Below are 26,864 nucleotides of genomic sequence, written 5' to 3' on the forward strand. Positions count from 1 at the left end.
AGTAACCTGAGATCCAATGGAACAAACTGGCATCTTCTTTTAATCAACGTTTACATCCACCCTGAGAGGAAAAAACAGAAGGGAAAATACACAATTTTAATCAAACTAATAACTTCCTTGCAAAGAAGCCTAGAGAATTGCCAATTATTGATCTCAGGAGACTTTAACAGCAATCTTTTGGTTAATCAGTGGGGAAGTAAAAGAAAAATCAACCAGGGAACAAGAGCATTTGTAAATAACCTAGAATCACTTGATCTAACAATCCTGAACGGAAAAGCTTTGGGGGACATTCCTGCTGCCACAACTTTTCTAAGCGGAAAAATCTCTTCAACGATAGATTTCATAATTATCAGTAATAATCTGCTCCCACAGATTAACAAACTTAACATCACCCCAAGAGCTGAAAGTGACCATTTGCCTCTTGTTTTAAACATGTTTAAAAAAGTCAATCATGCACCAAAAATAAATTCCATAGTGCATCTCCCAGAAACATATAACCTTCAAAAACTAAAATGGCGGGGAGTGGCACCCCAGGCCATTCAAGAGACAGCTAAGGTTTTTGTAGCTAATCAGAGCTGTAAAACCGAGTTGGATCGCGTTAAATCCTGGGAGTGTTTGGCTCATCTTTTAGTTCAAAAATTCCCAGCCTCCTCGGGACGATCTCCCAGCGTGGCAAACAGAAAAGACACCTGGTTTAACCTCGGCCTTAGAATACAGAAAAGAGCAATAGTAAGAGAACAAAAATTGGTATTACAAGCAAAAAAAATGGGTCTCAAAATAGACCAAACAAAGTTGTATGCATTGAGGCAAACATTCAGGAGGAACCTATGGAAGGCAAAAACAGCGCACAGAGAATCTATTTGGTTGAAAATATTATCCGCCAGCAAAAAGCCTAATAGTAGCGACTTCTGGGGTATAATTAACAAGCTGTCATCCGGCCCGAAACTGCTGCAAGAAGCAGGGATAGGAGCATATATCTGGACCAAACATGTATTCTCGTTATACAATAAGGCAGGAACTGGTTCCAACGGAAGGCCCCCTGGTGAAGCCAAAGATGCTAAAGTAATTCAAGTCCCTTTTATTCAAGAAAAGATGGAAGAAAGTTTACTACAACCAGTTCCTTCGAATTATGGGACAAACACTTTGACATCCGGGAAAGATTTAAGAGGGATAATTCAGAAACTTAAAACTGAGGGAGCGGCTGGCCCCAACGGCATTCCTAATGCCATTTTCAAGAACGATCCAGAGTTTTGGTCCTCCTATTTCGCTCCACTCTTCAACGGGATTTATAATCAGTCTAACATCCCGGCTTCTTGGAGGGGGAACATCATCCACCCCATTTTTAAAAAGGGAGATCATAGCAACCCCGGAAATTATAGACTAATTTCATTGATAGATGTGGAAGCAAAATTGTACGCTTCGTACCTGCTAACTCAGCTGAAACGTTGGATGGAGGAAAAAAACATAATCCCGAAATTTCAGACAGGATTTAGGCAAGGCATGGGCACCATAACCAACCTTGTAACTCTTGCTCTTTTAATAGAAAAAGCCCAAAAAAGGGATTCCCGATTGTTCACCTGCTTTGTAGACATTAAATCTGCATTCGACAGGGTAAGCAGGAGCAAGCTATGGAAAAAACTCAGTGACTGGGGCTTGCCATCTATAATGCTCAAATGCCATAATTGCCTTATACATGGATACCTGGGCAAGAGTCAAGCTAGGCAATGGGTTAAGCACAACTGCAAGCATCCAGACACAAAGCGGCCTAAAACAAGGCTGCGTTTTAGCCCCCAGCCTATTCAACCTGTTTTTATCTGACTTAGCTCCGCACATTGAAAAACCAGAGTCTCACCCCCCGAAACTGGTCAACGAGCCAATCGCCATATTGCAATACGCGGACGATATAGTCCTGTTGAGCCAAACTCCCATTGGCCTTCAGAGATCAATAAACAACCTCGTGTCCTACCTGGATAAGGAACAACTGGAGTTAAATAAAGAAAAAACAAAAATAGTTCGCCTATTCGATCGCAAGAAACTTAAATTCAAATGGTCGGCTAAGGGGACAACTGTCGAAGAAGTCACCTCATATAAATACCTGGGTGTAATAATTGGGCAGGGTGCAACCCATAAAGATCAAACTGGCTCTAACAGCTAAGGCACATTCTTTAATTTTTGCATATAAATTACTTCGCAAAAGGATGGACAGTCCAAATTTCTCTCATTTACTCAAAGTAATGGCCGCTCAAATCCTACCTAAATTGTCCTACGGCCTGGCTCCATGGTGTGGCAAAGAAGTGCACATTTTGAATACATTGCAGACAAAGATCTATAAAGCAGTTTTTGACCTGCCTAAATCAGTCTCGCCCTCGCAGGTCAGACTGGAGTTTGGCCTCCAGCATCAGAAATTTCGAGTAATGAGCTGTTTTATCAAACTGTGCCACGTGCTCCGCTCCTCTGATACGAACTCTTTAAATAACCTATGCTGGGAAGAAATTAAGCTCCAGGGGGATCATGTATCATCCAACTCCTGGGGAAGCTTTCTGAGAGAGTCCCTGGCTGAGTTGGCCCTACAAACAGCATGGGCCAAAAGTCTGGATCGAGGATCCTTTGGCAAAATAGTAAATAGCGCAGCTAAAAAGAAATCCCTATGGGCTGATAAACAAGAGTTCTCCAAGCGGCGGCATGGGTGGACAGTAATTAATACATATAGATTCTTGAGGCCACAACAGTATTTATCCGCCCATTTGAGTTCACAACTAAAAATGAGTTTTTTTAAATTCCGAATGGGTGTGCACGAGGCTAAGGATTTATACCCCCAGTGGAAAACGCCACTCAAAACGGAATCCTGCAGACTATGTGGCTTTAAAAAAGAATCATTAATCCATCTAACATGCGCATGCATAGCCACTTTAGACCAAAGGAGAAAGTATTTGAAATCAATTTTTATTGAGCTGAACATTCGCTCTAGCAGGCAAGCAGAGATTCGCTGGCTAGAGGGTACCTCGTCGATACTAGCTTGCCGTGGAACTAAATATATGAACTTAGTCTGCAGACTTTTACGGCAAGCTGAGGAAGAGCTTAATTAACTTAAGTTTGATGAGATCACTAGTACCCCATTGGGTTCTTATTTCTCTGTCGTCCCATCCAAAAGCTACTAACGTATTTGTTTTTAACTTGAATCCTACTGATAAGCGATGTGAATTTTACTTTGGACATTAAGGTCTTAGTTCAATGTGGTATTTATTAAGGGGGGCGGGTTTGTTTTGTGTAGTTTTTGTAATGATTTTAAGTAATCAAACAATAAACTTATCTTATCTTATCTATCTCTGTGATTTACTACATGATGGACTGCCTTCTATGTTTGTCCTACCCACCATTGCCAGGTCTTAGTTATTGTGTCCTATTGTTTCGCTATTATTATTCGTGGACCTCACACGCTTATCCACTCTGTCTGACTTTACTACTACCCTTCCATCACCACCTTACGTCTGCCCGGCTGGCTGCCTGCTTCCTGGACTACAAAAGATGTCAGGCCTCTCCTGATAGCCATCCAAGGTCCTAATTGATCTAGGGGCAGCTGTCATTCCAGTAACCTCTATAGCACATACAGACTGTTTTTGATGGCCCATGGCTTATGTTGAGTCCCCAGGCTGCTCCGATATCCCAGGTATATCACAATGACTCAGCATTACTGTCTTAACCACCTAACTAAAGCCAAACGTAGTTCACATGAAATCAGATATCCCCACACATTTCAAAAAATGTGGCTAAAAATAATTTTGTACTTACACTCGTTCTGATTCACCCTGAGAATCTAGTCCTTAATCATTACTATAGCAACCAAGATTGTTGCCAGAAAACTGACTCCCTGTTCTTTAAAACATCTTGGATCGTCACCTTTCGATAAGTTCTGAAGATTATGAGGATGTATAAGATGCCGCATGGCCAAAGACTTTGCAACCATCAAGGCCCACCTCTCTATTTCAGTATAAAGTAATCTTGATACAAGTGCCTGTCAACAATTTGGAAAAGTTTTACCTCTAAAACCTGTTATTCTTCCAACTAACAAACTGCAACATACTCCCTCCACCAACACTCCAACTCACCTTTGAACAGTGACTCCACTCCTGTCTCGTCTCCCTACCTATCCCCTCCTCTTGCCCTAGACAATGCTCTCTGGTCATGTTTTAACAGTGTTGTCTCTCCTTGAGCCACTGTGCCTGATGCTTCGACTGGCACTTTTCCTGGAAATGCAACAGGTGCCTGATTAACCTGTACAAGCCATTCCAGATACCCTTTACAACGATCCAGTCCTCCTAATCCTTTACACATGGGAGAAAGAAACTACCCCCAGACTGCTTCCACTCATGCTTGACTGATATTGCTACCTCTCTCCATCCAGTCAGCTACAACAGTTGATTTCTCTTAAACAGCCCATTCCGAATCCCCCATATTCTCGCCTCTCATACACCCCTGCAATAATGCCCTCTAATCCCCTCCGTCCATTAAAAAATGCTTCAACTCACTGTTCATGTTTAATGGAAATCTAGCCTATTTCTCTTCACTGGAATCCCATGCTAACTGCATGGTCGTACTCTTATATAGATGTCTCCTCTAAGCTAGCTTTAATAATTAACTCCCTAATAGTTTCTAAGAAATCTCTCTCCTTGGAAAATATGGCTTAGATTTCTTTATTTTGAATTCCATCATAGCAAGTAACATTAGCCAAATAGCCTGTAGATCACAGGATGCATTACGTATGTTTAACTAACGTCCCCAAAACTCCCCCTTCCCTCCCCAACCCGGACCTGGTCTTCCTTGTACTAGCTGATAATGACTGTGTCACACTCACCCACCCAACCATGTCCCGATTCAGGGCCTTGGAGTGGTAATCATGGGGACCTCCAAGAGGCGGAATAGATGTAGATACTTGGGACAGGTAAGTTCGCGGAATTCTGATGTCAAGAGATTCAGAAATGGTTTCCAAAGCTTGGGAAAAGCTGAGCTTTGATTCAACAGTGTGAGTGTGACTCGCTCCGTTCCCATAATGTACCACAATCTATGCAGCCAACATTGGTATGTAGGGATATGACCTGTGCCACAGTATATTCTGCATAGATGCCAAGAGTGTGAGCTCGATCTGCCTGTCTCTGCGGGATTTTATTGGAAAGATGTGAGCGTTGGGGAGACCCAGAAAGATATAAGCGGGCGTCTCGTAAGTTCTGTATCAAGGTATGTATCAATATCGTTCAGGACCCTTGTCCAATATGGCGCTAGTTTTGGGCAGTCCCATAATATGTGTAATAATGTGCCAGGGAAGCCACATTGACGCCAGCAGTCCGGGGATCTGGAGGGTGTCTACTTGTGAATTTTTATAGGGGTAAGGTACCAATATGTTATAATCTTTGTGCGGTTTTGATCCCTAATATATTACGGGCTGTGTGCCTAGCGCGGCAGTGAATGTCCTCCCATTCCTTCGAGGTTAAATCCCGCCCATTCTTGGTCTCCCAGTGGAGATGACCTGCAGATTTGATAGGTGTGTTTGATGGGCTTAGGAGTCTATATAGGTGTATGATTAGGTGTGAGTTCGTAGAGTTTGAGAGCAGCCAGCGTTCATAGGGTGTGACGTGTCGTTGCGCCCCTGGGTGAATTGCTGGTTGCACCACCTAGTGGCGAATCTGCATATAATGCCAACGCTCGCATTCAGGAAGTCCTTGTTCTGCCCGGATGGACTCGAATGGAATGGGGACTCCGTGTCGAACAGATGTCTGACTGATCTACATCCTGGTTGGTTTCATCGGTGGATTGCTGGGCCATTCAGGGCCGACGTGAAAGCAGGATTCCCTACTATGGGGGTCAGAGGGTAAGGGAAGGAGGGAAGGTCTCTCTGGGATGCTAGTTTGTCCCAGATAGTGCTGGTTTGGTGATTAAGGACAGGTATAGATTGGGTGGTCGAGCGTTTTTAGGGAGGAAGGAGATCCTCCATAAGAGCTGTCACGCCAGTGCCCTTTCCATAAATAGCCAGTGTTTATGGATGTTCATTTTAAAGCCAGCTGCCTGGACGAACATCTCTAGTTCTTCAAGAAATGCTGGTAGAGAGGTGGATGGGGTCGCTAGAATGTCATCTGCGTACAGACTGACTGAGTGGTGATCACCGCCAAATTTGATCCCTACTATCGTTGGGTTGGATTGAACTCCGTAGACCATGGGTTCCAAGTATAAGGCAAAAAGTAACGGCGACAGGGAGCCTCCTGCCTGGTGCCCCTGGTTATTGAGAAGGAGGTAGACCATGGCCATTGACCCATATTGCGGCTGTAGGGCAGTCATAAGCACTGAAGAGCCAGCCTCTAAACCTGTCTTTAAGGCCAAAGTGCTCCAATGTGGCCTCGAGGTATGGCCAGTGCATTCTATTGAATGCCTTCTCGTCTTCCACTGCCAAGAGCATCCGCTCCTGGTCGTGTCTCTTTACCTTGTGTTTGAGATTCAGGACCTTGCACGTTTTGTTTCCGCAATGACGTTGAGTGACAAATCCAGCTTCTTCTCGGTCAATAAGACCCGGGAGGAGTGGGGTGCCAAAATACCGGTAAGATTTTAAGGTCCATGTTACGAGCATTGTGTTTTGTCCTTCCCTGGCTTGGGAATCATCACTATTGATGCCATCTGCATGGAAGGGAGAAGGACTGCTGGGAAGCCATCCAGGCTGGGAGATTTAGATACTTGTTCACAGGCGATGCAAGAGATGACTTCTTCAATTTGAATAGGGCGGTCTAGGTTGCCCCTTTGTTCTGGGGTTAGGGCGGGCGTATGCACGTTCCTGAGGTAGGCCGGGATATTCTCCGACTGTAGGATCTGAGCCTTTTAGAGTTCCTTGTAGTATTCTCGAAATGCTTCCTCTATTTAGGGGTCCTCTTTCTGTACCTGGCCCTTAGAGTCCATGACCTCTTGGACTCAGTGCTCCTGTCTTTGGACCCTCAATCTGTTGGCCAGGAGGCACTTGTATCTGTCTCCACCTATATAGTATCTATGTTTAAGGAGGAGTGTTGCGTATTCTGCTCTGTCAGTGTCTAGGCTGGCTAGTTGAGCTCTGGCAGCTTCTAGCTGTCTCCATACTCTGGGAACACAGGTCAGTTTATGGACACGTTCAAGTTCTACAACTTGAAGGGAAAGATGTTGCCTTTTATCCTGGCGAGTTTTATTATTGGACGTCGACATAGCAATTAATCCCCCCATATCACTGCCTTTTAGGGTGTCCGATAGCGTGGGGATGGCCGTGCCCGGTGTATTGTTTATGGCTAGATAATTGTCAATGGCGGAGATCTGTTTTATATTTTCAGGGCGCTATCCCACAGGAGCCAGGTTCTAGAGTGTGGGCTGTGTTTAGGGATCTCTATTGTAACTATTACCGCTTCATGGTCTGAGAGAGATCTGGGTTCGATAGTAACTCACTGCACTCCTTTAGTGAGGTCTGGTGTGACCAGGAGCTTGTCCAGCCTGGCGTAGGTTTTGTGTGCGAATGAGTAGTATGTATGTATGTATGTATGAGATGAAAGTGCCGAATAGTTTGTTTCTGCTCCACGCACACATATCTCGTTATATACGGACTGTATGGACCCGGGGGAGGGGGGGGGGGGGAGCCGTCAACAGATGCATTGACACACATGCAATATTTAATGGGTAATGGTAGCCACCTGACAAAATGGTTGTACTGGGGTATTCGCACACACACCTTGGCATCGCTTCAGTCAACCAGAGACAGATGGGACACCGATATTGGCCGTGCACTTACAGTTAAGGATTGGGAGACAAAACTGGAACACCCTCGTAAGGTCTCTAGGAACCGGAAGTTCGAGTTTATACAGCTCATGATTGTACAACGCGCGTACTTGACCTCATACAAACTGAGCTGGATGTTCCCAGAAGTATTGGGGGATTGCCATCACTGTCGCTCCCCGAGTGCCGGCTTATTGCACATGTTGTGGGACTGCCCGAGGTTGAATCATTATTGGTCATCAGTGCAAGAAATTATGAAAAGTATAGCACCGATGGGGAACATTATGTCACTGGAATATTGCTTGGTGGGATTAGGCCCCAAAGGGAAGAAGGGAAGCCCTGGCCCGCAAATTTGTGAACCTTGCGATGATCTTAGCAAAAAGCAATATAAACATGAGGTGGAAGGTTGCTAGATCGCCTCTATTATTAGATTGGTATAACGAGGTGGTCCGATGGGGTAGGGCGGAGGGTGCTGAACTTCAACGAGAGGAGCAAAAGGGGATGCGAAAGATACCTATTTTGCTTGACTGGAATGCAGTGCTCGAAGAGTTCACGGCCAAGGACTTACAAACATAGGCTTGGAACGCATAGTTGGGGTACAGGTTTAGTCATACAGCGAAGACAGAATACAGTGTGGGACGGTCTAACTTTCTGTGTACTGCTCATGTCAGGGACTGTATATGTGCCACTGTTTATTGATTTTTCATACTGTGGGGATGACCACTAGATATGTCTAACAAAACAAAAATAAAAATGTTTAGTTTGAGTCCGGGGAATGGTGGTGGGAGGGTGGGAGGTATTTACGTTTTTTCTTTCTGCCATGTACAACTGCAATGTTTATGCAAAGAACCTAATGGCTATAACACCTGTATTGGTATGAAAATCAATAAAAATATGTTTTTAAAAAAACGGGGAAAAAACCAAAACATTAATGTACTTCACATTTCATATCATGCGTTCGCAGAATAAAAATGACAACTTTTTACGATATTCTAAAATATCTAACAACTTGCACTCTCTCTTTTTAAACTCTTGCGCTTTTTTGCACATTGTTATATGAACATATATGTAACTCTTCCAGCCAGAACTGAAATTGTTTGTAAATAATTTGCACATTTTTGTAGTCAAGACTGACATAAGCCTAGTTTTTCTTCCAATAGAAAGAAATGTGGGAAATTGCACTGAGCACTTTAAATTAGACATTCTAGGCTCTGGGACTCTATGGTCCAGTAGAAGGCTGGGAGCCGAAACGCGTAGACCGTCCTCTACCGTTTTGTAATTGCACTATGGTTGAATAAAAATACACGTTTTTGAATACCTTCTGAGCGTGGTGCTGTGATCCTTCACCAAATCCAACTGGAATGGAGGAATTCAGAGTATATATATATATATATATATATATATATATATATATATATATATATATATATATATATATATATATATATATATATATATATATATATATATATATATATATATATATATATATATATATATATATATATATATTCACTGAAAAAAAAAACAAAGGTTACAGGGATGTTTTAGTTAGGAAATGGAATTTAAAAAAACCTATAGAAATTCACAGAAAAAACCAAAGGTTACAAGGATGTTCTAGTTAGGCTCAGATTTCACTTGTATAAAACCATAGAAATTCAGCAGTTATAGTTACCTGGGCTAACTATAACTTGCATCACCGCAATGCACTTCTTATGACCTCACATATTACATCACTCATGACGTGCTCAGTAACAACACAGATTTTTTTTAAACTTGTTTTTATTGGCATTTGTTAGTACAGTTGTTACATATCAGTATTGGAGCGTGGCGTCATTAAGTACATTTTTCCAGTCAGGTGATATCCATCTTGACATGTAGAAATAACTTTACTGCAATTATATGCAATGTAACAGGTATTTGCCATATGAATAAACAAACCAGGGAGGGGGAGAGTAAACTAGGGGCAGTCATGGACTATCAGGGATAGGGCAGCCGGACCATCTCACATGTGGTCCGTTAGGTAACTGGTGAGACAACGCAGTGGGAACCCCTGGTCGGGGTACGACTATGCAGGCGGACATACGGCATAGGTGCAGGCCCCGGAGTAGCGGGGATAGGAACGTGGTCACTCTAGGGTGGGCGTGGGGCATTAGGGGGAGCATTATCCGAGTGGGGTTGTGTCGCGCAAGGCTGCGTGGCAGTAGGGATGGTCGCGGTCGCGCCCTGGTCAGCTAGGGGCTGGGGCTGTTTAAACTGATGCATCAATAGCGCCCACTCCAGGGAAATCGGGGTTTTACGTATGCCCTTCGCTTCCTCCTCTCGCAGGGCATCCTCCTCAGACGCGGACCACTTGAGCACCGCCCCCCTCCATGCCGCCAGCGGGGGGCCCGTGGGGGAACGCCAATGCATAGCTATGCATCGTTTAGCCAGGAGGTGTGCTAAGGAGACAAATCGTATGGGCACTTTGTGCCGTGTCTTCCGGCCCATTATTCCCAGTGCGCAGTACTCCCATGTATCTAGATGAGGCAACCCCGTGAGATCTCGGAGGGTCTCGTGGATAGTCGACCAGTAAGTCTGAATATCCGGGCACGACCAAAACATATGGAGAAAATCTGCGTCTTGCGCCTGACAGCGGGGGCAGAGGAAGACCGTAGCGGGATAAAAACGCTGCAGGCGTGCTGGGGTCAAGTAGGCCCTATGTAGAATGTAATATTGTATGTTTTTGAAACGGACACCTTTTTGGGGAATTCGAGTGCCCTTTCCCACTCAGTGTCGTGAAACGCCCATCCCACCTCCTCCTCCCAAAGGGTCCGTAAGGGGGTCAGCGATGGGGGTGTTAACTCCCGGACGGACTTGTACAGCCAGGTGGTGAGATGACGGCCCCGTCCCATTCGCAGTATCATGTGGAGGACTGGATGTGTGGGGGGCTCCCCTAGTGTGAGATCATAGTATGGTCGGAAATGGCTGAGGAGCTGACGATGCCTCAAGAATTGCCCTGGGGGGAGATCATAGTCATCAATGAGTTGCTGGAATGGCCGAAGGTGTCCCTCCGCGAACAGTATGTCTGCCTCGGTGACCTCCCTAGATGTCCACTCCCGGAGCAGGGCGGGGGTAAAGAACTGGGTGTTTTTGGGCCAGCCCACTAGTGGAAGCAACGGTGAATACGGGGGCCTGTCCGGTGCGAGTCGGTGTATGCGTCGGATACATCCCCGGGCCACCTCCACCTGGAGGGGGTAGGTCTCCGCTGGGCGGGTTCCTGGCACAAGCAGACGGCATAATTCCGGGGTCGTTATCCGACCCGTGGTCGTGTATGTTTCGGACGTGTGCCTGTCAGCTGTCCAATAGGAGAGCCATTGGAGCTGCGCCGCTAGGAAATAGGCTTCGAACGAAGGGGCTCCAAGGCCTCCTTGTGTTGTGGGTAATTTCAGTTTTGCCAGTGCGATTCTATGTCGCCTCTTGCCCCATATTAGGGATCCAAGAAGAGTGTCCAAATCTTTGAAGAAAGAGCGAGGCGGTATCACTGGAAGATTAGTGAAATAATAGAGTAGGCGCGGGACCAAAATCATTTTCGCTAGGGCTACGCGGCCAATCGGGGCCAGCGGAAGGTTCCGCCAGAATCCGATAGTGGAACGTATGGAGGCAAGTGTCCTACGATAGTTACCCTCGAAGATGTCAGTGGGTGAGTGATATAGGCGAATCCCTAGATAGCGAAGGGCTTCCGACGTCCAATTGAGTCTCTGATCACCAATCCATACCTCCCGAGGGGCAGAGTCGGGGTGTAGGGGGTACACTACAGATTTCTCCCAGTTCACCTTTAAGCCTGAAGCCTCTGCAAACTCGGTCAAGGTGAGCCCGAGTGAGATGAGATCCGCGGTGATGTCCCGTATGTACAGGAGGAGATCATCGGCATACAGTGAGACACAGTGTGTGGTGTCCGCGAGCAGTATGCCCCAGTCCTGCCCCTCCCCACGGAGACGGACAGCCAGGGGCTCCACAGCCAGCGCGAATAATAGGGGCGAGAGGGGGCAGCCCTGTCTGGTACCCCTGTGTATTGTGAATGCCGAAGAAATACGACGCCCAATGCGGATTCGGGAAGTGAGTTTAGTATACAGAAGGTGGGTGTAGGCTACTAGCTTGGGGCCGAGGCCAGCACGCTGGAGAACCGAGAACAGGTACTGCCACGTCAGGGTGTCGAAGGCCTTCTCGAGGTCCAAGATCAGACACGCCGCTCTGGGGTAGCGGTCACCAATCTGATCCTGGATATGGAACAGACGTCGTATGTTCTGGGAGGTGTTCCTGCCCGGAACAAATCCACATTGGTCAATGGGTACTAATGGACGTATCACCCGGGAGTATCTTTCTGCCAATATTTTCCCCAAAATTTTACAGTCGGCTGTGAGGAGCGTTATAGGCCGATAAGAAGCCAACAGCTGTGGATCGCGGTTGGGCTTCGGGAAAGTGACAATTACCGATTCTCTCATGGATCTGGGCAATTCGCCCGCGCGCAGTGCTGTGTCCAGTACCATCGATAGACGGGGGGTCAGCAGCGAAGCGAAGGTGGCATAGTATTCTAGCGGGAACCCATCCATGCCCGGGGCTTTGTGTCGAGCCAATGTACGTATGGCATGTGTGATCTCCGAGGTATGTATTGCCGTGTCCAGGTCAGTTTTCTCTGCAGCAGATATCCGAGGGAGAGGGTCAAGGAAGCGATCGATCGTCCCTTGACTCCACTCTCGAGGGCTATCATAGACCTCCGAGTAATATTGACGGAATTCTTGAAGAATCTCGTCCTGGGAGTGTACCAAGACGCCGTGCTGCGTAGTTATGGACGTGATGGGTCGCATCTCCGTGTCTTGTTTAGCCAGCCACGCCAGCAGCGAGCCCGTCTTGTCACGGTCTTTGTGCATTCGAGTCGCATATGCCCGAAAGTTGTATCGCCGCATATCCGCGCACACTCCCTGATATTCCGACTTGGCATGGGCAAGCTGCGTCACCACTGCCACCGATTGATCAGTGAGTTTTGTGGCGTTAGCAAGCCGTTTCTCAGCCTTATCGAGGGCCTGTTCCAGGGTACGCTTCACCCCTGGCCACCACCTTAAAACTGTCCCACTCGATCAGGGTGGAGGATGCTGACCCCGCGTTTCAGGCAAAGTATTCTCTGATACTACACTCTCAGTAACAACACAGATGACATCTCAAATGACATCACTGATAACCTCACAACTCAAAAATTGGCATGATGCCCTTGGCTAGTGTTTCAAATAATTATTTCAACATACCTAGCATATTGCAAATCTCATCACCTACTGCTACACTCCCTCCAGGAAAACCGGGGCAATTCCAAGAATTGGATGAGGTAGGCTCACTCACATAACGTGACATGCTTCATTATTTGCCACCTTGGCCCACCTTGGTATGGTGGTACTACCAGGGTGGACTCAACCTCAGGGTGGGACTGACATGAGGGAGTTCTTAGCAATTACTTACTTTTTCTGGATCCATTTCAATAATTACAAAAAGCATTAGGATAAACCACAAAGTATTCTTTGTTCAGGTTCATTATGAAAAACCCAAGAGGTATTGTCAGAGGACGTATATGGCTACAGTGACCATCACGTGCCACGTTTACCATTGTGGGTTGCTGTGAATGTCTCTCCTGCTGCTACAGATATGTTTGTATGTTATCTCTCCCCTCAACTACGTTAATGTTCCTGATGAAAAGATTTAAATAAAGAGAGGTATGTCCTTTATTCACATGTCCTAGGGTTCTCTGCACTATTAATATATTGGTGTAGGCTCACTGGGACGTGACCCTGATGAATGCCCGAGACCATGTGGCTCATAAGAAATAGGGCAGAAACATCTTGACAAGATAACTCAGCGGAGCGTGATGGTCTCTGTAGCCATATACATCCTCTGAAAATATCTTTCTTTTTTTTTTTTAATAAGCCTAGCATACCAACTGAATAAAGGATACTTTGTGATTTATTCTGAGGTTCTTTGTAATTATGGAACTGGATCCAAGTTTTTATCCAGAAATAAATAAGTAATTTCTAAAAACTCCCCTAGGTCAGCCCCACTCTGAGGTTGAGTTCGTCTTGAAGGTACCACTTTACCAGGGTGGGACTAGTTGGCAAATTATGAAGCTTGTCACATTACGTGAGTGAGTCTGCCCCGTCCAATTCTTGAAATTGCCTCTGTTTTCGTGGAGGGAGTGTAGCAGTAAGTGATTAGATTTGCAATATTTTAGGTGTGTTGAAAAAATTATGTGAAACACTAGCCAAGGGTATCACATCAATTTTTGAGTTGTGATGTCATGAGTGATGTCACTTGAGATGTCATGATTGATGTTACGGCAGATCATTCGCATATCTTGGTCCCTTAGTATGGAACGCACTTCCCATAACTATCCGGAGTGAAACGTTTTATACACAATTTCGTAAATCTCTCAAGACCTGGCTTTTTAACCAGTAGCTAATTCAGGCTGACACCTTTTCTTCTAGTCTTTGTCGGCGCCGGGAAACCCTTTTTGGGTAGCTGTTGCGCCTTATAAATTTAATAATAATAATAATAATAACAGTCCAGCCCTATCTGCCAAGCCAGGTCCTCCCTGGACTGGAAACAAGCATCTTGGAACCGATTTTAGGGCATCACCCTTCATCAGCCAGGCTAGCTTGAATCCAGTGGTGTAGTGAGCACGGGATCCCCGTCTGGGTATACCCTTCCGACTTAGGGCGACATATGCAAAAGAAAAAATTGATGGATGGAATGCTGAACAATGCAAACATTCACCCCCAGTCACAAGGATCTGGGTTAAATCCATAATTTTTTTGCTCACCACACCACCCCAGTTTGGACTCAGCCATATGCAAATCTGTCTTGACCCTGTCCTTGTGGGAACAGTCATACAAAGGCAGACCAACCATGGGTGGGGCCCCCCTAGAAAGAGTCAATACTGTTGACTACCTGGGAGTTAGACTCTCCGGGAGAATGTCCTGGAAGCCCCATCTTATACAGATGATTTTGAGCCACAATTCCTTCACTGGAGTTCTATCGAAAGAACATCGCCCCTTTCACAATAAGCCTGTTGCTGCTGCTCTACAGGTTTATGACCTGCATGGGGCAGAGATATGGGGTTTTGACAACACCTTCGACTGATGGGGTGCCCCAAAGTACCTCATCAGTCCTTCTTTTGTTAGGTATGGAACATCGTCCAATAAATGATATTGCTAAACTCCGCCCAATATTGTTTTGGCAAACAATCCTGAGGACCCCTGTCAGAGGTCATTCACTTGGACACCTGCAATAAGGTGGGATGGATAAGAAACATGAAAAAGCTTGTGTCCGAAGTAGGGCTTTGTGAGGCGTGGGAAAAAGCAGACTCACCCCTACTTCAAAAAGTTAGAGTAAAGCGCCACTACTGGGAGTGGGCTGCGCAACATGATTTTATTAGATCTGACCAGGGGAATCTCACCTTAGAATTCTTAATGCATAAGCAGACCAGACTTCTGGAACCCTATCTCGACCTAATCCAAGTTCCCCAAGATAAGAAACTTTATATACAATTCATGTTCGGCACTTTGCCTGTTAATGATTTAAGAGCTAAATGGCATACTAGCGAACCGAGGCTTAGCAACTGCCCGGGATGCAGCGTACCCGTAGAGTCCGGAGCCCACGTGCTGTTCGCATGTCCAGCTTATGCGTGTCTAAGATCCAAATGGATAAAACCCATCTGTCAGCAGGTGGGCTCGCGGAACTACCGGGACTTCTTGCGCATCCTTAGGACAGACACTAGACCCCTGTTAGTTGTTGCAGTAGCTAAGTTCCTGAGTTGTATGTGGGCAACCAGGAGAAATGCTCACCTCAGTTTTTAATTGGCCACGGGCACTAGGTACCGTTCCCCTCTGAACTAACATTATTTGTTGAGATGATGCATGAGCACTTTACTGCTCACTGTAGCTAGGCTGTACCTATTATACAATTTTAATTTATAATGGGTCCATAGAGTGAAATATCCCGATAAATCACAGCTAGACATTTTTTTCTTGTAATATATTTTAACAATTATAATCTCTTGAACCCAATACATAATTGCAAAATACAAAGGGTTTATAAGGTAAATATTTTGACAAAATGTTGTTAGGTATTTTATTCTTGTAATGTTTTAACAACTAATATTTTGATTGCTGTTTTATGCATCCTATTCTTTTAATCAATTAATGATCCTATAAGGAAATTTGGTCTTAATTTGATCGTGATAAATCGGTTCTCTTAAGATGTAAACGTTGCACTCATGTTTATCTCTCACCAGTTTTGGGCGCTGGTTGCGGACAACCTGAGTGGCCACTGTACGAGGGATCGTATCTAGAATAACATCTTAACAGTCTCTATGCTGTAAAAATTTAGCTTCCGCATCGGGAAGAAGCTATGTGGATCCTGAGATGTGGCCCAAGAACTCTATATTTTTATTTCCTCAATAATATTGTATATTTGTTTGTATGTTTGCTTTTATGACACAAATTGTCGAAATAAAGCATATTGTTGATTGATCAACTAAGGACGTATTTGCCTCAGTTGTTTTTATGGCATCCTCTCCCTACTGCTAACTTCTGATCAACTCGCCCCCCGTATTGGACTCATTCTCGATCTGTAAAGATCAGATTTTATCTAGCCTGCATCCGTCAAGTGGTCGAACTTAAAATACCCTGCCTCTATTATTAGGCCTTACATATGAATTATATGGATAACTTCTCATACTACTTTTCCCTAATGTCCCTGCTATTCTCCAGATATTCTTTGTTTTTCCCTCGCCGCCACAAGCCTTCCTTTACAATATTCTGCATAATTTAACATCTAACTGATGGAGCGGAAATTTCATGGTAATTTCTCAATGCAAAACATCATTACCTCTTGTTTTCCGCTGAAAGGGGATGGAACTTTGTTACCGAGTTATCACCAATAAGGAGACTTTGCATAAACAAAAAAAATCAAATGCAAATAAATATTTAAGGCAACAATGAGAGTTATGAGTAGTTTTAAAATGATTTATTTTTCTAATCAAAAGTCGAGGTTCTCTGACTCTTTATTCATTAGTCAAATATCAATCAGGTTACAGAATTGAAAAATGGGAAAAAAAATAATTAATACAAAACATACTATAGATTGCATACAAAGTACCCCATAAAGAAAGAAAACCCTCTTTCTAAGGGATAATGAGGCATAGATGTCAGTCAGAACTCATAAAGAGTTTTAAGTACATATAATTTAAGAGTGAGTTTTGCAAAGCTAGATCAATAATTAATAATTGGCAAAAATCTCCCATGAAGAGAAATAAATGCATAGGACAAATACATCTTTATAAAGCCAGTTAGTCAAAGCATAAAACTTAGGGTTTTAGCATCTAAAACTGCTCTCGTTCTCTCAGCTGATTCTCTGTCCTCGCGCTGTACATCTGCCTTTCTGTGTCTAACACAGAAGCTGCCCAAATGAGCCCCCCCTCCCTTCTGCAGAACTCCAAAAAAAGAGTGTCTTTCTGCAAGCGTCCTGCTAAAAAAATAAGGAAAAGGACCCACACCTCAGCTAGCAACCAATATTTCTAACAAAAACACATGTGCCTTGGTCTTCGTTGTTTGTCCAATAGGAGTTTCAGAACATATCGACACCCCATGGGCTGACTGGACACGTCATCAATCGGGCGAGTTGTTGTAACACATTTGAGTCTTGTGCTGATTGACTTCATCTCCTAACATTCTGAAAACAATTACATTTTCTCCAACAAAAAGTATTAATCCTGCAGAAACAGACAATACATATTATAATAATTGAGAAGAAAAATGTGTGCTATGCAGTTTTCACTCTACGCTATGAAGTGAAGTAAGCTTTGTTTAAACAAACTGCATACTGATAAAAGTATGCTACAAGCGAAGGTTGAAGGTCTTTTCATGAAGAGACCGAAATAGGAGACTACGAAAGGTCTTTTCATGAAGACAGAAGGAACAGGGAGCAAAGCATTTAATTCTTATCTGAAGGCCGAAGGCCGCAGTGAGCCTGCCAAAATAAATTCAGCCTTTCTACACTGTAAAATGCGTGTTAATTCAGCACAAATCTATGCTACTTTGAAAGTTCAAAACACATTTTATAAATTAAATGCACATTCTATAGTGGTCAAATCTAAACTAAACACAATTAAACAACCATGAATTAAATAATTGAGCATGGTTTTACATGATTCATTAAGTATCTGAGCAGGCCTCATTCATGTTTTCACTTGCACCAAAACTCTGCGTGCCATTTTTAAAACGCAGTTTATGTCTGAAGCTTAAAGCAGCTTTTTTGTCATATAGTAATACATACATCTTATAGGTGAAATCTGATCTCCATCAAATCTTTTCCATCAATCGTTCATACATTAATAGTTTGTGTTCTTCCTCTTGTTCCTCTTCCCCTACGTTTGAGTCACAGCTCTGAAGCAGCATTTGATGGTTTTACAGCTTTACAAAAAACATAACTCAATTGAACAAAAACATGATGCGTGAAAGCTAAGTGCACAATAAAATGGAAATCCAATACAAAGCAGTATTCTAATGAGACAAATTATCGGCGAGCTAGATTGTGAGAAAAATACATGTGGATGTGAAAAATCTAGTGGTGTAATAAACTAAAGCTAAAGGATGTGAATTAAAAAGATGCACAAAAATGGGAAATAGCTGTCATGTAAACTAGTTTTCAGTATAAGACGATTGAAATAGCCTTTGCTGCAATACAGCTTCAGATCTCATTTATTTAACACATTTTTGAAGTTGCTGCTTCTCTTTGTTCTCCGTAGACTCGGGTTTCCCTCATAATGAGAGCTTACATGCATAAAGTTGGATACCAGCGATTTTTCTCAGATGTTGTTTAGTTACACCGATAAACAACACCCTGGGAGAATTTTTCCCATTGCTTTACACAACATGAACTAGATTGATTCATTTATATCATTTGGTTTTGTAATAGTTCTCTTTGACTAATTAATGTATTCATACGTTATGTTCCACTACAGTGTGATTTAATAACATACGTTTGCGCCTTTTGCTGTTTAACGTGTGAATTGTAAATCCCTTTAATTGCTCCCTATCTTTGTTTCAGGCTTACTGAAGATGGTCAAAGAGGAAGCCTCCTTGGAGGACATCTTGGCATACTTGGATCGCACATATTGTGGACATGCCTCTATAGAAACTAGCCAGTTACAGAATGCTGAGGAAAAGCACTGGTTTGCTGAAAGATTTGAGGAATTAAAACAGGAAACATTTACCACAGAAGAGAGACTCTGTCTTGCTAAACTTATGTTGGAATGTCAGGTAAATCAAGGCATCCGATGCACGGGAGCAAATATTCATGCCAATATCAATTTAGTATGATGGACAAAAACCTCTGAATAATGACGTGTAGCTTGTTTCTTAACTATGGTTGCTTTATTGCTGCAGTCATCACTGTAATAGAAGTTCTGGCTCATTGTTTATCTGTGAGAAAAGGCCTGGTCTGGGTCTTTGTGTGGTTATGCCACTGAGATCCAAGCCAAAACTTCTTTTGATGGGCTTTTGTGTTGCAGTAAAGAGGTTCTGATGGTTTACTGCTCAAAGGCGTTCATTGCAGGAATCTGTAATTAACCTCATGATCACCAGTGTGAATCCTGCCAGGACCACTCAACTTATTATCCTCTTTAGAGCAATAAAACGAGTACTAAAGATTTGGATAACAAACATGTTATTCAATGCCAGGATACCACTTGAGGTGAACATGCACTTTACAAATGCATATTATGCTGATTGTAAACAGAGAAAGTTACAGAATCCTTCCTATTGGATATATCGAAGGTTAAACTAAATACATGTTGTTGCATGTTTGTCTTATCATACCACGTTTGATGAATTATAGGCCATGGACCCTTCTGTACTGTACAGCACTGCTCAGGTTACTTTCAAGACCGTTTCAAGGTAGATTTTGGTTGTGCAGTAAAGTAACTTGTATTAGTGCTTCCTCCCCTGGTGCTGTTGCTTGTTTCCACTGGTTTTAGTAGTCCTGGTACTAATTTAAACATTCATCCGTCAACTTGTTACCATCATTGTGAGAGACTTCCAACCTGGAATCCGACTTTCCTGCTAACTTTCTTCCTATGGGGCTTCTGCATAAAACAGTGTATTTGTGTGTGGCATGTAGCCCAGATCCAGCCATAAGGCTTTAGTGGGTTAAAGGCAAGTATGTAGACAAAAAGTATTGAAATGAAAGATGGGTTCTAAAAGTAGAAGTAGACTGTTAATTTAATTTGAGGTAGTGCCCTTTAAAGAGATGTGCTTTTACAACTTACCTAAAGTGGAACAGGGTTGTAACAGTCCTCACCGATTATATCAAAAGGGAGAAGGGGGACCGGGAGCTAATTATGGTCCAGTGCCCGTGCTCCAATGTCAAATAGTACAACCAAAGAGGGGGGTCACTGTTCTGTTGGTGTGGGTGCTGCTGAGTCACAATCACATCGAAAAGTGAGCTAGTAGGAAAAATAGTGAGTTTAGGAAAGATAGAGCTAGGTCTAGGACCCTCTTCGTGAGGAAGGAAAAGACTCTTCTTGTCTCTTATTGCCCTCACACACCCCGAAGGATGTCATGCTTCATCATCGGGCGGTTTATCCTCGTCGGGCCGGCGCTGCAATGCCCTACGGGTCCCCCGAAGGGTCACTTTGGCGGAGATCTTTTTAAGAGAACAGCCGTAAGATGAATGCGGGTATGTGGAGAGGGCCCTATGTGCACAATGAAGGTGTATGTGAGTAGTGAGATAAAAATGGCTAAGGGATACCGGGAAAGGAAGTCTTTAATGGTGTAGGTACATTTGTCATGCTAAAAAACCAAAAGGTTGTGAGTTACATCTATGGGTAGTAATGTACCCCTGGCAACTAAAATGGTCAGGTCGACATGTTTCGCACTCAAACGGTCATAGTGATCCTTTGCGCTTCATCAGGACCAGTGATAACTAGTGAAAATCATGTGCCCATGCCAGTTGAGATATTTTGGCATGACCACAAGACCAATCCAGGTCAGGATCAGTGAACACAGGAGCACGATCCGCAGGGGTCGCGCATCGACCAAAATGACAAACCATTTCATTGAAACAGGACACTCTTGTGACGAAATGGAATGGACTATTCTGGAGGCAAACCAGGCATAGAACAATACCACACTCCTGAGATGTGAGCAACGCTGGGTCCACCGCTTACGCACCCACTTACTCGGTCTAAATGACAAGATACCGTGGGTGGAGCTGTAATTATGTAAAAAAAACTGAGATAGTGCATAAACAATATGTAACATCCTAACATGTTGGAATAGACTATCCCTGTCTGTATAGACTGTCACTTCCTAAATAATGTATGCCACATCCATTACCTAACAAACATTTTTATTTACGCTGTGCAATTCCCAATGTCTGGGACTGCTCGTACCCTTTTCTGTCACATTACTAATGGTACCTATGTCTTTGCCCTAGTTGTCATCACCTCATACTGAGAACGCCCTCTCTGTTGGAGGGATTCCATCAGCCAAATGCCACCTATAAACAAGTATAACTGCAACCTTACTCACCATAACCTCTATTAACAAATGAGTAGGTAGTAGACAACATACTGCACACTTTCTGATAATACACAGGTGAGGAACATGCGCGTTTCACTAATCGTGCGTATGCGCGAATACCAATACTTCACTCCGGCACTTGCACATTGCCGTGTACAATGACACAGCACCCGGAAATGGAAACCGCCCGCACCACTGCACAGAGCAGTATTTCTAGACCTGCTCCTCGCTGGCCTCACAAGATCCGGGCTGGCGCAAGGTGGGGTAGGTGCTGAGAAGCACCTAGGTTACCAGTAAAAAGGTTCAGATTAAAGTTTATAATTTGCAATTTGCCATTCTCTAGGATCCAGCTGCAGCACTGCCAGTGAAAAAAAGCTTTTAGGGGCTTGTCACTGGAGGAACATGTCAATTTTAATTTAGTACATGTTAAATCTTTGTCAGGCACACTACCTTGTAGCAACACAGTGTACTTATCGGTGACATATTCATATTTAAAGGAAGGGGTTCCTGGTCGGACTGCATGTTTAAACTGTAGCTATCAGGCCACAACGATCGGTCTAAAACCATGTTTTACAGGCTAACCATGTGGATGGCACAGTACATTCTACAGTACACAGGTACCATTGACTTCCAGGCTGTGAGTTCATTTTCTACACCATATGCTAGAGACTTAAAAGCAACTTAAATAGGTCTAAAACAAGGGTAAACCAATTTAACCATGTGTCAAGTGGGAGCACAAGTACTTTACACCTGTTTAGCAGGGGTAACAGTGCATAGAGTACTAAGTCCAGCAAAAATAGGTTCCTGAAAAAGGGGAAAATCTAGGGTGATTGTGCAGAACATTTCCTACAAAGATGGTCCTCCAAATGCTACACTACTTCACGCTGTATAATTGTTAATGATATTAGATTATCAGTGGCGGCTGGATGCTTTTTAAAGTGGTGACACAACTAACTACAAATGGTTCTGTCGGATGGACAATTTCTTAGCATGCCATAATCGAAGTGTATCAAGAAACAAAACAAGGATGTTATTGTATGATTTAAACAATCAATATATTATTATTTTTTGTATATAAGGCTGTCACATAAACAATTCAACAATGAAAAGGAACTAGAGGGCGACTTTTAGTGAATAAGTGAAAAAAGTGACAAGGTGATATTGTGCGTGAAATATATACAGTAAGGAAAGAATGCAACAAAATAAAATGTATGAATCAATAAACATCCGTCCCTGTACAAAGCAATCTCAAACCCCTAGTCTAAATCCTATTCCAACTTTGGGGTGAGGAAACTATAGGACATGGATTGATGCGAGGCGTCAACGCTTCGACCCAGGTTTTGTGCGTTACTCAACAAACGTCACAGCAGGTCTTCTTCAGGACAGTGGGGTGGAAGAAGACAGCCTAAAATGGGCAAATTTATTCATAGAATCAATAAGGTGTGTTTCAAAAGGTGAAGGGAATATTGCTAATTACAAAAAGGTTGGTGATTTCCACGTAATCAGCTTGAGAAAAGGAGGAGGAAAATCCACCATCTGGTTGGATTCTTTGCTGGAATAATGCCTGAATCGATGAGGAATTTTTCAAAGATTAAGCCCCGCACATTGGTATGTAGATATTTAATGAGTGGATTCTATCAACCAGATTGGAATCTAAAATTCAACATAATAATGCTATTATTAGTTGTCATAGGTCATTGATATGGAAAACAAAACGCTGCTTAAGAAAGTGGGTGTGTCTTAGCTTAATGCCAAAGTAGCCGGGAATGTGCTACTCCTGAATTCTTTCACTATGCAAAAGTGATCTAAAATGTAGATATAACCAATAATGTATTGAGACACTAGCAAACATTGGCAGCTGTGTGATTAATTAAGCAAAAAAATGCCGCTTTGAAAAAGCGCGTCCTTCTCTGTGTTTGGAAAAACAGCTGAATCATTCTGCAGAAGGCTCCGAGTTGCAAACACACTTTAGTGAATTTCTAAACGAAATTTTAGAAATGGAATATGTAAGGGATGGTGTAATGAAGTGCCTCCTTCTGTCCCAGTACCAAGAACCACGCGTACACGGTATTCGGGGTGCACTGCGTTTATTACATGCACGCAGGAGCGCCGGAGCGGAGCTCTCTCTTTCTTGAATTCGGCGCTTCTAATGCGCCGGGAAATGGCCGCTGCCGGACGTCCTGTGACGTCACGCGGCGCGCGTTGCAAACGCTAGACCGCTACACCAAATCTCCCCCTCTTATAACAACACAAAACCTAACAACCCCTTGGAACATATGCAGTCTTACTTGTTGTCCATGCTGAATTCCCCGAACCTCCGGGGCAGTATGATTCTTCTTCCTCGTCGTGTCCACTTACTGTTTTCCCCAGCTTTCAGAGTGGTGACCACGCCTCCTGGGCTGGGTGCCCCTTCACTGCTCTCCAATCCTGCTTCTTCCCACTCATCTCTCTCAGTCCCCTCCTGACCACTCCTTTCCTCGCAGATTCCATGTCCTGTTCCCGCCTGGGGACTCCTTTCTACTCCTCCCTGGGGACTCTCCCGATCTGCCACCGGGCTCCTCCTTACGCTGGGTGTCCCTGTTTGGTTCGACACTCCCTGTGTCTTCCTTCCATCCGTGGGCATGCATCTCGCCATGCGGTCCTGCGACCATATCTTCCCGTCACTGAGAAGTGCTGACCTTGAATACGGTTCCAACACTTGGAAAGGGGGGGTGAACTTGCTGTCTCCTTTCTTCCTCTGGATAGGTAGCTTGACTCTTACCCATTCCTCCTTCTCCAGTGCGACTTCTTTAGTGTTGCTTCCTTGGCTGATCGGTGCTTGCACCGACCCCATAATTACTCTGTTAAATCTTTCCGCCGCACCATTCCCGGCGGGGTGGTATATTGGGATGTGCCGAACTGTGATGCCATTCCTGTCCATGAAGGTTTCCCACTTGCTAGATGTAAACTGCGGGCCGTTGTCGCTCAGGATCCCTTTGGGAATTCCTTCCCTTATGAAGACTTCCGTCAAGAATTCTAGGATTGTCTCTGTTTCCGCGTTGTCCGCTACGTGGACTTCTGGCCACTTGGAGTAGCGATCTACAACTACTGTGATATATTTCTGGATGTCATTTGTGTCCGTTATGGGTCCCAGGACGTCAATGGAAATCTCTTCCCATGGGTTTTCCGGGCATTCATATCGGCCCAGGGGCGGCCTCAACACTTTTTGAGTCTTGTCCGCGTTGCTACATTGCTCGCATTCTCTTACGTGGCGTTCCACTGCCATGTCCATCCCCGGCCACCAGTAGTCCTCCTTAGCTCTCCATTTGGTCTTCACTATACCCAAATGACCCTCATGTGTGATGGCTACAATGCGTTGTCTCAACGAGGACGGAGGGACCACTTTGTTGCCGCGCAGCAGGAACCATGGCTTGTCTCCTACTGACAGTTCTTCCCTTACTTCCCAATACTGTTTCAACTCTTCTTCCAGCAATCTCTTCTCCGGCCATCCGTTCGTTACATAAGCTTTTATGGCGCTCAACTTCTCGTCCTTTCCGTATTCCTCTTCCCATCCTTGGGCACATATTGTTAAGAATGAGGGGCTCCTCAGGGTCCGGGCGACGTAATAGGGGTCCACCTCCCGATATCCCCGAGCTCCAACCTGAAGGTTACAGTGCCCAGAGGCGATCAGGCGAGGGAAAACAGGAAGGGGGGAAGGGACAGCAGGGAATAGAACCTGAAAGACAAATGGCACAACAGTTACATAGGAGTCACCTCAAATAGCTACTCTCATATAAGTCTCGCTAAGAAAGGTAGTTACCAGGTGTGGTGGGAATCCTTCCCCGCGATCACTGAGATGCCTCTCTCAGGACCGCCAAAATCTCTCTCCAGTACCCAGGCCTATTCTGGGTCTGTCAGCCACCACACTCCGCCACAGTCATGCACGCAATGGCTTGAGCCTCAGTCTTCCTTCAGACCAACGTTAAGTACTGCACACTCTGTTGCCCATACAGTTCCTATGCACTGACTGTTGGCTTCCACGGTGTATATACCGCCGCCTGAGATTTACAAAAGTTAGCGCTCCTTCACTCCTGTGAGGATCAACACGCTATGAGTCTAGCCTCCCAAATGTACAACCGCTCCTCGTTGGTTGAACCTCACCACGAGTACAGCCTGGGGGAGCGAAGCCTTTCCCACCCCTGCCTGTAATGAGCGCTAGGTCTACCTGCTCAGCCGAGCAAGTTTTGGTCTTGTCTTTTCCTCCTCCGGACCCGGAGGGGGTCGATGTGGGGTGTGAAGTACCCCCGACCTATTTTCGGTCCTTTGCACCTCCTATGGTGCCCCCAAGAGAATCCGCTCCTCAGCGGACTACTAGTTCTGCTCTCTCGTCAACCCCTGGGTTGCGAGCGCTTTAGTTCTGGAAAGGGAGCCAGGGAATGTTTCCTACCTGCTCCGGAACGAATCTCGGCAGTCGCGGGACGTTGGCCTTCCGCTTCCCGCGGGCGTCCGTCTGCCCGGTGCCTTCAAACACTGGTGCTCTCTGTGGAATGGATACGCAGCTCCGCTCCTCGGCGGCGAACACGGAAGTTCCTCCTGAAAGAAGAATAACGCACACCTTCGGCTGTGGGGGACGTCGTTATAAGGACGTCTACTTCCGGGTCCCCGAGGCTGCTGGGAAATGTAGTCTAAACGCTAGGTAGGCGCGTCGGCCTACGAATCCTGACAGAAGGCCCTCCTCCCAAGCGCCTCCTAGCACCCGGCTTCCCCGGATGCCTGGTATAGAAGCGCCTCACCGCGAGCGGCGCGTGCACAGCCTCTGCGGGTTCCCAGGAGTCGTCCTCCGCCGCGTACCCCTTCCACGCGATCAAGAACCACAACTTGCCCCTGCGAAACTTCGCGTCAAGGACGCTCCTGACTTCATACTCCAACCCTTGCTCACCCCAAACCGGTGGTGGGGCTCTCCTCCTAGCTGTCACCGCCGGTTTCAGCAGGCTACAATGGAAAACGGGGTGGATCCTGAGAGATCCTTGAAGCCGGAGTCGATAAGCCACCGGATTGACTTGTCTGACCACCGCGTAAGGCCCGATGTATTTCGGGTGAAAAATGCTGCGAAGCTTGAACCTGATGTTCTTGGTGGACAGCCACACTCTGTCACCTACCGCATACCGGGGACCTTCAATCCTTGTCTTATCAGCCCACCTTTTGTATGATAGCTTGGCTGCCCGTAGAGCACGGTGCACCTTCCTATGCAACCGTCTGAGAGCGCGGACATGCTCCTGCACCGAAGGATGGTCAGACACCTCTATTGGTATCTCAACTGGGAGCGTCTTGGCGTTGAACCCGAAATTCGCCATAAACGGGGACATGCCCGTCGAACTGTGTAGGGCGTTGTTATAAGACAGCTCCGCCAACCAAAGCCAGGATACCCAAGAGCCCTGTGCATCAGCCACATAGCACCTCAGAAACTGTTTCAGAGTTTGATTCAGGCGCTCCGTTTGTCCGTCGGTCTGT

At 45.0% G+C, this 26,864-nt stretch overlaps 1 protein-coding gene across 1 annotated transcript in view; it reads left to right on the forward strand.

Moving 5' to 3' along the window:
- The window catches only part of DHTKD1 (dehydrogenase E1 and transketolase domain containing 1), a 1,328,309-nt gene that overhangs the window by 117,881 nt on the left and 1,183,564 nt on the right, over positions 1–26,864 (forward strand). The window contains exon 3 of the mRNA XM_085652869.1: positions 18,901–19,112. Coding sequence (XP_085508995.1) covers positions 18,901–19,112 — 212 coding nt within the window. The remainder of the gene's footprint in view (positions 1–18,900; positions 19,113–26,864) is intronic.

Source organism: Triturus cristatus, chromosome 4_1 (assembly GCF_964204655.1).
Source record: "Triturus cristatus chromosome 4_1, aTriCri1.1, whole genome shotgun sequence".
NCBI lineage: Eukaryota > Metazoa > Chordata > Amphibia > Caudata > Salamandridae > Triturus > Triturus cristatus.